This window comes from Culex pipiens, chromosome 3, assembly GCF_016801865.2.
Source record: "Culex pipiens pallens isolate TS chromosome 3, TS_CPP_V2, whole genome shotgun sequence".
Classification (NCBI taxonomy): Eukaryota; Metazoa; Arthropoda; class Insecta; order Diptera; family Culicidae; genus Culex; species Culex pipiens.
The window spans coordinates 114,884,598-114,896,778 of record NC_068939.1 but is presented as its reverse complement, the minus strand read 5'-3'; the positions used below and the strand labels follow the sequence as shown (position 1 = coordinate 114,896,778).

Genomic DNA, 12,181 nt, shown 5'->3' with positions numbered 1-12,181 from the left:
CCGGGTTATCAGAAATCTTCGGCTCCGACTCCGACTCCGACTCCAGCTCTTAAAATTTAGCCGACTACGGCTCCGACTCCGACTCCAGCTGTTCGAGTTTTGACGACTCCGACTCCGACTCCGACTCCAGGTCCCCAAAAAGACCCGACTCTACCGACTCCGGCTCCGACTCCGACTCCACAGCCCTGATTGAAAGTAATACTTTTTGATTCCGTTACTTTTGGCGTAAGACGGCTGAGAATGACAGCAAAAGTAAGTAATTTCACGTCGGAATTGCAAAAAATAAATTGCACGACTTTTGAACTAACGGGTTTTCAGTAAAAACTGAGATTTTTTTTCAGACACATAGTAAAAATATAATAATAATATCTTCAAGAAAACTTCAATGAATATTTTGGATATTTTGGAACCCTGGTTAATCCTGGTCGGATTCCTTACTGTCGGCACGTACGGTATCCTTTTAACGCTCAAAATATTTCAACGTTTTCTTGACGAAATGGGAAGACGCCTTGTCTGGCCAGAAAACGTACTTCCCATCCGCATGATGCTGCTTTCAGTACTGCAAAAGAATTTTAGAGATAAATAAATCATAGAGAAATTCTTTTAGAAAGAAAAAAGTTAAGCCCTCTTCTTATTTAATACAAAAGTAATGGAAAAATTCTCATTTTTTATTGAACAACCGTTTGTAACTCAAAAGCATTTAAGTCAAGAAAGCACTTTATAATTGTAGCGTGCGCTCCCATGACTTTCTGTTGGAGCCATACCTTTCAAGGGAGGCGCAGGATTATTCATTATTTTACGCATAGTTTGATGCTTAGTAAGGGTCACTGTACTGTCCCAGGGTTTATTTCTTTCAAGTTCAAGGGGGTAATAGTTTCAAATCGTTGAGGATTCGATAGTGAAAAAATTCTATCGTTTCGATTCATATAAATAGTATTTATTCACAATCAGTACATTTCATACACACTGCCGTTGAAGTTTTCGTCTGTTTCTTCCTGACATCTAGCCTGGTATTATTATTGTTTAGATCAAGAGCTTAATTATGACACGCGCGCAAAGGTACAAAGGAAAATAATTGTGTGTTGTAAACGTTTCTAAGGTTAGCTCGTTTATATTGTTAGCAAAATATACTTGCGTTCTATTAGTATTATGTTTTATTTTTCATCCATGCGCTATGAAGAGTTGTAAAGGATTATAGCCGTTTGATACTAATTTGCTAGCTAATATTTAGTCGTTTCCAATAAAGAAATGTTTTGGAAATCTGATGGTAAATAATACGGTAGAATGGACGTAATATGTTTGGATTTTAATATTTAGTCAACGAGTTTAGGTTAACATGTTCGCGTAGCCGTAATTAGTTGGACCTTAGAAAAAGACGAGGAATGAAGGGTACATTATCAACAAAGTGACTGCCACGTCACCAAATCATAGCAGAGATTGTTCAATCAAGATCCTCTCGAAGCCCTGTGGTACACTGTAGCTAAAGTTGTCCAGCACAATATCCAGGATGGCTCCGTCGTCCACGTACAGGCAGGGAAAGACCGTCCCGCGGACGTTCAACACTGGGACGTTCAGGTTAGTACCGTTGAGATAAAAGTTGAGCTCCACGTGGTCGTACGCCACCCCGATCGTGTCTCCCTCCTGAGGTATTCCAGTGGTGTTGACAAGCGCGGAACTCACGCTGGACTCGAGCCTGGCCAGATCCGATCCCAGTTCCAGCTTGGCGTTGTTTTCCTGCTGCTCGGGTCGTTTCTCCAGTTTGTGCAGCGGCTTTGCGTTGTGGTAGATGGCGTTGTCCGAGGTAAGACACCACGATTCCTTGTCGAAGCCGCCCTTGGTTTGGTTCAGATCTGTCTGCTGGGTGGCGAGTCCCACCGACCATTGGCCGCCCTGTTGGAGCTTCACCTCGAAGTACGATTTGGACTGCAGCAGTGGGGTGTTGGCTATGACGCCACCGGAGCCGCAAGCCCGCTGGCCACCCTTTATCACGACGACCTCGTGGCCTGGGGAGAGGAGGGAATAAAGGTGAGTTGAGTGCTACGACAGAGTTCCCAAGGGCCTGAGGGGATTGGAAGTCTAATTATAGATCTACGATCCTCCAGGAGCTTGCTTCTATGTTTGGGCGGGACCAGACAATGCCCAGTAGCGTAGTTCTAGATATATGAGAAAGACAAAAGGGTATAATTTCTAGCGCATCAACCGTAATTTTCAAGCACTATACTACCCCTGTTCGCATAAATGTCCCATATGCATTTTCTGCTTCTTTGAGTTATTGAGGCAGTTTGGCTCGAAATCGTGTGCTTTTTCAGAAAAGCCAAAAAAAATCCGGTAGTTTTTTCATGAAATCCGGAGGAAATTTCATTCTTTCGCGAAAACTTAACATGTAGCCTTATATGTGGGACAAACTTCCATTGCGTTTTTCTTAGCTTGTTGTATTCACATATGGGACATTTATGCAAACATGGGCAGTATAGCCCAGAAGCTAGCCTGAAAATTGGAGCTCATTTGGTTAAGGTTTAGGGCATCTCCACCGCAGGGACCTAATTGCGTTGCAAAGCTAATTTGGCACCCGCGTCAAGCCCACCGCGGTACTTGTGCGAGAGCTAATTTAGCTTCGAGTTCATCCGTGTTCATCCGAATCTAAACAAAACTCAGGTTTGCCCCGGGATCTAACGAGAGCAAATCATCTGACGGATGGTTTTTTCAAGCAAAACTATTTAATTGGGTCAATGTGAGTTTGTAAACGTCAGTAAATGTATAAATTAGGAGAGATGCTTGATTTTCCGATTTCAATTATTCGAGTTTGGAGATATTTTCCAAAAATGACTTTTGACAATCTGGGGTGTTAGTTAGTTTGTTTATGTCGCGTTGGGGCAGTGTTTGATAACCTTTTCAAAACAACCAATGCCCCATGGGTTTCCTATATACATAGAACCTTTTGAAAAAGTAAGCGAGAATTTGTCGCATTGTCGATCTTCTGTCGGACATTTGAAAAGGTCTTTTGTATTGCGTAAAAAGCAAAATTCAAGCAAAACATTTTGAATGAACCAATGTGGATTTGAAAACAAGCAAGCTATCCTGCTCCTTCCAAATGTAAACCTTCACTGACGTGAGCAGGATCGACTGTGTGTTTGCAAATCCAAATTTACCCAATGACATTGTTTTGCTTAAATTATAATTAAAAATGGGATTCAATACAGCACACATAGTGAAAAACGTTGCATTTTTTCTGAAAAAACAGAATTTTGATAAACTAGGGGAACAGCATCTAATTCCAGCGTGCCTCTAATGTTGGCAGGTCAGAACTTTGACATTCAATTAAAGCTAATTAAAAGCGTTTTCATCTGAAATCGAGTGATAAATAGCTCAATAAGAAGTGAGCAAGCAAGTTTCTATTAAAAGTTTTGCAAAATTAGTTGTTTAAATAGTGAAAATCAGCAAATTGGATGGAGTTAGGAGCGAGTGCCTAACCTGCCAAACATACGAGAATTTCCCCTATTGCAAAAACAAAACCAAACCACATTCTTCAATTAAGTGCGTTTGCACACAAAGAAAAAATACTCTAAATTTAAAAAGATCGTTCGTTGGATTAAAAGTTCGCGTTGGTGAATATTCGTAGAAAGTTCAAACTTTTTAATTTAAAAGTTGGAAAGTTGTTGATACTACCATGCATTTCTGGAACAAAATCGTTGTATCGGTAAAAGTTTTTTGCTTTTAATTTAAGAAGAAACTTTTTATGGCATGAATAAATAACATTTAACATTACAGTGATGATTTTCGAAAAATGTGATGGATTTTATTTCAATATTTTAATATTAAAACAGTTGCTTCCGTTTTTTTGTATTCAACGCATCTGCTTATGGTAGGCTAACTTCCGCGTCCAAGCTGAACCGATTCTTACGGTACGCCACCGGTCACGTCCGAAGGCCCCATGCTGAGCAGGTTACGGATGGACGTTTCGTTGGGCAGCAACATCGCGGCCTTCATTTTGGAGCGCGACAGCGTTGTAGAGAACAGGGTGGTCTCGTTGCCGGCCATCATCAGGACAGGCTTGGAGGAGTTGGCCATTGGTTGTTGATTCGGGAAGGGAAGTCGACGTTTTCCGGCTGGGAAGTAAAGCGCCTGAACGGATAGTTCCCGATCACTTCGTCCTCCTTCGAGAATGACACAGATGTTCCAACTCGCCGTCAAAGTTCATCCCGCCGAAGCTGCGTTTGTGGGCGGTAGTTGCTGAAAGAGTTTGAAAGTAAATGAAATTGGTGAGACACTGAACACATTCTCAATACTCACCGGTGACTTCTTCGGTATTCCAGGTAGATGTTCTTGATCAGGTTCGTCGGATCTCGCTCCAACCTCTGCAAGTAATCCGAGTACGTCAACTCCAGGACTTGCAGCTTTCGAACAGACGGTCCATCCAGAACTGGTGCAAACTGTTCTTCTGGGGTCTAGCTCATTTCCCCGAATGACATTTCCCCGAATACCATTTCCCCGAAAATCATTTCCCCTAATTGGCCACATCCCCGAATACCACTTCCCCTAATCAGCCACATCCCCGAATGCCATTTCCCCGAATATCATTTCCCCTAATCGGCTATATCCCCGAATGCCATTTCCCCTAATCGGCCATTTTCCCAAATGCCATTTCCCCGAAGTGACACTTACGCCAATTGCCGTTTATTTAAAGTTAAATTTTCATATCCCCTAATCATCATTTTCGCTAAAGCCTTTTTCCATGACTAGCAGTTATTTTCTTTCTCAATTTTATCGAACAAACAGTTTTTCGGGTATGCTGTTGAATAAATGTTGTAAATTGGGTAGTAAAGCCCTTTGTCAATTTTTATGAACAACGGTATGAAACATGATTAAAAACCATTTCTGATACGGTTTTTTTTTTTCATTTTTATGCAAATAAAAAGTAATTGGCCAGACAACATTTTTTCGATGGATCAACTATGGTCCCCTTGGAACGAGCTGTCAAGTAGAAGCTTTTCTGCCAAGAAGGGCCGTGAAGTGAATTTTTAAAAATTGAATTAAAAATCCATTTTAAATCCTTTGCGGTCGTTCAAAGGGTCATTGTACTTAGAAAAATAAGCCTTATCGTTGTGAACAATAATATCACAAATTTAAGCTTAATTTTAGGACCCAATTACAGTCCAGACTCGATTATCTGAAGCCTCGATTATCCGAAGTTTCGATTATCCGAAGTTCGATTATCCGAAGGTTTGTATGGGACTTCGAATAATCGAATCAAGAACAAAATTTTGTTTTCGTTTTTTTTCTTTTTCTTGTTTTTAACATCAAATTTGAGTACTGCAACCCAATTTCAGTCAAATTTGAATAGTTGATTGCCTATTAAATAATAAAAATTTTTTATTCAACATTTCAACACCGCCATATTGGCCTTGGATTTAAAAGTTCTAAATCACTTTAACGTAGTTTAGGGGACATACGCTCGATAATAAAAAAATAGGCATAAAAAAAATTTTTTTTTTCGTGATTCGATTATCCGAAGTGAAATTTTTCCGAAGCCTTCGGATAATCAAGTCTGGACTGTACTAGATTTTTTTTGTTCAATTAACATTTGTATTCAACCACATAATTAGATGTTGTTTTTGAGAAATTTGCATGAAAATTTGTCTTTTTTCGAATTTTGTCAAAGAACTCAAAAATCGGACAAATAGGTACATAAGACTGGTACAAATTTTATTTAAAGTTTTTGTTGATTATACTTTTCGCCAAATCCCAAACCAGCAATGTGAATAAAATGATCAGTGTGTACGGGGTTCTGTACTACGAAAATCGCAGGGTATGTTTTTTGAATCATAAAAAATAACAAAACTTCTATTGCATTATTATTATCATGTCTATAAGAAAAAAGTATTTGTTTTGAGAATATATGTATAAAAAAAAGTCTGTAACAATATTCATTGTATTTGAATTTGTATTGAATTCCCCCTCTGTTCTGAATGAAGCCAAAAAGAAAGTTGATCATTCAAGGCCAATACGAACCTTTAAATATGTTGTTTGATGTGATAAAAATTGTCCTCAATTTTTTTCTTTTAAAATGCCATTTCCCCGAACGCGGTCAAGCGGAAATGCCCGGTGCCCAGGAGCGCGCGCGCTCCGGGGTACCGGGCATTTCCGCTTGACCGCGTTCGGGGAAATGGCATTCAGGGAAATGACTATTCAGGGATATGAATAATCGGGTAAGTGGCATTCGGGATTGTGGTCCATTCGGGAAAATGGCATTCGGGGATGTGGACGATTAGGGGAAATGGGAAATTCGGGTAAATGGAATTCGGGGAAATGACTATTAGGGGAAGTGTCTTTTCGGGGAAGTGGCATTCGGGGAAATGTCCCTTCGGTAATATGGGTTTCGGGGAAATGTCATAGATTCGTTCTTCTGGATGTTTAGGTAATAATCGTCAAACATGTCCCGCAACGAGAAATGGACTGCGGACCCTCAGGACATCCCACACTGTCCCGTCATCACTTCCGGCACATAATGCTGCTGATGGTCGTAAACCGCCGGCACCGAGTGCAACATCCGCGCTGACCACCTCCGATTATGGCGCTTCTCGGCGTTTCCCTCTTCCGTCGGATCCTTCTTCTCACCGTTAAAATTTACTTTATCGTACTTGTTCGAAAAGCGGATGTAAATCTGCTTCAACTTCAATTTCGTCCACCTGGCCACCACCACCATAGAATACAACCGGTGCAAATCCACAACCAGACCTAAGAACTTCGGCAACCGCATAAACTGCGTCCTACAAAAACAAACAAAATTAATCACAAACGCCACCAAACACCCAAGCTTCCTTCTTACCAACTCCGGTCGTGAAACAGCTGCAGGTCCTGCAGGAAGCTGGCCTTGTCCTTTTTCGAAAACCAACTTTCCCCCTGACCTCGTCCCGCACCGGCACCAGCCACCTTCCGCTGCTGCTGTTTTGGCTCACAAAGGTGTCCGCGTCCGACTCCGGGCTGTGGCCGCGTCCGGATTTGATTCGCTTCGTGGACAACTCACTTACTACCGACACTACCAAAATGTTTGTTTACATTTTGTACTTCGGCGTACACGGTTACTCGAGAACGACGAAATGAAAGAAATTATGTAGTCGAATTAAAAGTAAAAACTTTTAAATCAGTTAGCAATGACATTTTCAAAAACTGTAGCAGTAAAAGTTTTCATATTCAAAACAAGAAAAAAACTTTAATTGGAGCAAATTTTGACCACTTTTTATTTAAACAGTAAGTTACTTTTGCCATTACAGTAATATTTTTTTGTGTGTGGGTCAACTAAACCAACAACAATGTTTATCTCCCCCGGCCAGCTATTGTTTTATCGTTTGAGTTTTATTAGAAGGTTACCTGTTGTCTCTTGGCAAAACAGTTCCAACTGTCAAAGTGAAATAAATAGCATTTTCTCGAGATTAAAAATGTTGCATGAGAATATTGGTCGGCTTCAAATACAAAATTATCCAAACACTATTTATAAAATGTGGACATTCATGTCAAACAGTCACTCAAATTTCAAAGCAAGATAACTTAAATTTCAAAGCAAGATATTGAAAATTAAATCAGAAAGAACTAAAAATGATAAAGATAAGGTTTGATTTTTTCATGAATTATTAAAATTATTTTCAAATTTAACATTTTTTTTACATAAAAGCAATAGTAAAAAAAATGAAATTACGAGCAGTTGATCCAAATTTTTTGGATTGTATTGAACACATTCACCAGTCATTTAACGATCAAACATTTTCAAAAATCTTTTACTACGTAACGCAAAATAAAGATTTTTGGACCCCATCCCTCTCGTAACAGAATTCCTAAACAAGTTTTAAAAATTTGGTATGTCCATGAACGTTTTCACAAAAAAAAAGAATTTCATACAGCGTTTTGATAAATTGTTATTTTAAAAACCGGGGTAATCACTATCAATCACGTCAAATTCATTTTTGGTACGGTTTCTTCGAATGTGTAATTTGAATAATTCGTAATATAGAGAAGAATAAATAAAATTACAAATTTACTATAAAACTTGTGGTACTGAAAATTCTAATAAATTTAAAGATATTTTTGAATTCTGCTTCAATAATAATTTGAACTATTTTAAGAGTAAAATTGTTCAAAAAATCTGTTTCTCAATTCAAACTCATTTTCATTGAAAGAAAATTACATTTTCAATGTAATAAAATAATGCTATGTATCTAATTGTAGTTTACTAACTTTTAAAACTTTTCAAAATTTGTCGAAAACTGCGTCATAAGGTACTCTGAACACTTATCTACCAAGGTCAACATGGTTTCATACCATTCCGTTTGTATTTATTTCGTATTTTTAATTTTAAAATAAAATCATAAATTTAGCATAGTCACTTTCAATGTCATTCAGTTTTATGTACAACTATTTAAAATATTTTTAAATGAAATGAAAAAAATAATAATATAAAATAACAAAAACGTAGGTATTCGGAATTTTTCCTTACTCCTCAACTGACGTTAGCAAGATACTAGTTTCCGCTTTGTTTACAATTTTACTTTGGCCCAATAACATTGTTTCGCTTGGTATTTATTTGAATTTTAAAACATAATTTAAAAATGTTAACTTATATTAAATGTAGGTAGTTAAATAGTTTTTATTAAACATATAATATAAAGAAATATTTTTTCCCACAATTTCTCAATTTAAATTTAAGTCGTTTTGAACCAAACTCCTGATTTCTTTAATATTCACTCAAATTTGATATTCAAATTAAATGCATCGTCACTAGCATCTTCATCTATTTACTGAAACTTTAATTTTATTTCTTTTAGATTTTCTTGTTTAAATGCGCCTTTTTGCAACTATGCCATTTTTGAAGAAAAAAACAACAACCAAAACAAATACAAATAATTCAAAAAATTGCAGAAAACATTTGCCACCCGCAGCTCGGGGACTTCTCGAGCACCTATCTTGGCTACTCGACGGATCCCCGATGAACTTTTTCTTCGCTGAATGAACTCGAATACTAATTTAGCTTTAGCTTTGCTACCCGCGGTGCGAAAGTTGGGGTGCAAACATGTCGGGAGCAAATCGGATGAACTCTTTTAAAATTATGAAAATGATATTTTAATGATATATGCAATCAATTTGGACATTAGCGTGGCTCACGGATATATGAAAAAGACAAAAGTGTTCAATTCCAAACGCCTCGACCGGATTTTTGTAGCAATATGGCCCCAGAACATAGCCTGAAATTTTGAGCGCATTTGGTTAAGGTTTAGTACTTCCACCATTGACCTGAAGTTAGTATGAAACTTTTAAAGATTTACTATGGGAAATTTTCACTTTTAACCTCTTCTTAGATAAAGTTTCCCAAAACCCAATCAAATTTTCTTATTCTCAAGTTTCTTATAGGTTTTGATCCGGGGAACAACTTTGTAGAACATCGCAAAGCGCTAGGAATTGATCCTGAAAAGATACAGGATATTTTTTGGAGCTAGGAATTTTATTTTAACGTGCTCCAAAAATTTGCCTGTATCTTTCCGGGATTAATTCCTAGCGCTTTGTGATGTTCTACAAAGTTGTTCCCCGGAACGAAACCTATAAGAAACCACTACTTTGAGAAAAATTCATAGGGCATAGGAAAATATACTCGAAGAAGAGTTAAAAAGTTGAAAATAAATAAATTAAATTTATTGAAATTTCTTTATAACTTCAGGTCAATGGTGGAAGTTCTAAACCTTAACCAAATGCGCTCAAAATTTCAGGCTATGTTTTGGGGCCATATTGCTACAAAATTCCGGTTGAGGCGTTCGAAATTGAACACTTTTGTCTTTTTCATATATCCGTGAGCCACGCTATTGGACATATAATGCAATTAGAAGCATGTTCTATCATGCTAAAATATAGTTTCATTGATTTTGATCAACAAGACGGCTAAAATTTGAAAATGAATAAATTAGATCCCCGCGGTGGGCTTGATTCAGAAGCCAAATTAACTCCCAGCGGTGCGGAAACGTGCATTAGGTACGGAGCAAAGCCAAAACTGGGGATCCAACGGATAAGTTTGCCACGCAATTAGATCTCTGCGGTGGAGATGCCCTTAGTGGGTCTAGTTTTGACCTGAAGTTTTTGTTGAACTATTGCTGTGCTGATTTCCTTACAAAATTTTCAGAATATTTTATCCATCATATTCATTGATTTAAACAAGTTAAAAAACTTGACGGTTTAAGAAAGATCTACGTGATGAGTATCTAGCACCATTTTGAATCTTCAGACTACGATCCACGAATAGCTTTTTTGCAAGAGTTTATGACCAGGGATTTAATTTTAAAGATATGACTCATAATGTTATAAGGCAGAACCATCTAGACTGCTATCAAACTCAAATGTTAAATGTGACCAACTGATGCATAGCAAGATTTATTGTTTAGATGTATTGAGGTCATTTTCTCCCAACCAGATCAATTGAGAGATTCGACAGAAACGTGCACGCATCCTGGTGGCGAGTAGAAGCACTACGCAACGATGTTCGGAATGACAGCGTGCTTGGAAATATTATTTTTTTGCAGTTTTTGATTTTCATTTCCTTCAAATATTTTTTAACGTCGATGAAAGTTATTGTAAAGTGTGGCAATCGCATAAACGAATCGAATGATGTATAAATCATAGGGGCTGAGTTAGGTTTTCATGTTTTTTCCTCAAATTTACCAAAAAGATCTTTTGAAAAATTGATTTAAATAAGCTTTATTTGATTGATAATACTCCTTATGTGTGTATTATTGCTAGAACAAACTATTAGAGTCATATTACAGCATAATTACAATAATTTTCTCAAAAAATTGCCAGTTTTTCGAATTTTTCCAAAAATTTCCAAAAAATCACCAAAATGCATTTTTAAGGTCAATATTTTGCTCAAACGGGAATAAAAGTAAAGTGTAAACACTTTTTTATTATATTTCATCATTACTTCTAACTTTTGCAACATTTGACTCAAGTTATCCAAAATATCGATCATCTTTTTAGAAAAGTCGTTTAAATAAAATACCAGTCACAATTAATCACTACAAATCACCACGCATTATGATCGTTAGCGAAATTGCCACACTTTGCAATACCCCACTTTTCTGAAAATGCTTGATTTTTCATTATAAACGCGATTTTTCCCTAAAAACTGCTCAAACTGTATGGGGGCTGTCATTCCGAACACCGCTGGAACAACAGCGAACCTAGCGGAAAAAACGTCGTCGAATTCTTCAATATTGACCACGTAAATCAAAATGCAACTTCAGTAACTGTTTAATCAATACTTGCAATAGAACTCTCGATCGCCAAACAAAACCACCTTCAAATGGTTCAATCAAGCATATTATCGTACTATTTAGCATACAAAAAAGGCACACTGTTTTCATAAGTAGGTATACATGCAAATACAGGCATTCCATCAGCCCAACAACAAACTCACCCATATGTGAAGTATCCAGCTGGATTGGATCCTGTTCTCGCCGAATCTGCACCGTCTGAGGCGGCAGTACCCCATTCAGACAGTTCTTGAGGCAGCAAAACATGCCTCCGTCCGTGAACTTGATCCGAGCAATCCTCCAAATTGGCTCCCACAATCGACGAGCAGGCTAATTACGTTAAAATATGGTCCTCTTGCCGCGGTACTGTTTTAATTCGTTCTTTCGTTTTGCAGGCGAGCGTTTTCTGGCTCACCGCGGCTCTGTTTACCTCAACTGTCAATGTTTTGTTGAGGACCTGCGGGAAAGAGAATAGTTTTCTTTTACTCAATGAATAACGGCGCTTCAATATAACGGTACTCGTGAAAGTCGTAACGCATACCATGCAGAATGAAAACGACTACAGAGACATCTGGGATTCACTAGTAACACTTATGCTTTTAAATGTGTTGTCAATCGCTTTTTTATCAGCTTTTCAAATATATTTTATTAAGAGATGGGCAAGGATAGAAACCATTGAATAAATAAATTTAAAAAAGGATTTAATCCTGCTCTAAAAATGAACTTTTATTGATAGCTCGTAGACTCACTTTCATGTATACCTATCGACTTAGAATCAAGACCGAGCCTCGTAGCCCAGTAGTAACGCTTCCGTCTCGTAAGCGGTAGATCGGGGTTCAAATCCCGGCTAGGACCAACACATCTGGTGATCTTTTTCCTTCTGGATTCGATTGCTT

At 37.8% G+C, this 12,181-nt stretch overlaps 1 protein-coding gene across 1 annotated transcript; it reads right to left on the bottom strand.

Moving 5' to 3' along the window:
• Positions 1–915: 915 nt before the first annotated feature.
• LOC120414014 (SPRY domain-containing protein 7) lies at positions 916–11,743 on the bottom strand. The gene is made up of 2 exons (XM_039575030.2): positions 11,450–11,743; positions 916–2,003 (listed from the first exon to the last, which is right to left on the bottom strand). Exons 1-2 carry the CDS (start codon positions 11,550–11,552, stop codon positions 1,426–1,428), a joined length of 681 nt encoding a protein of 226 aa, XP_039430964.1. The 5' UTR covers positions 11,553–11,743; the 3' UTR covers positions 916–1,425.
• Positions 11,744–12,181: the final 438 nt, after the last annotated feature.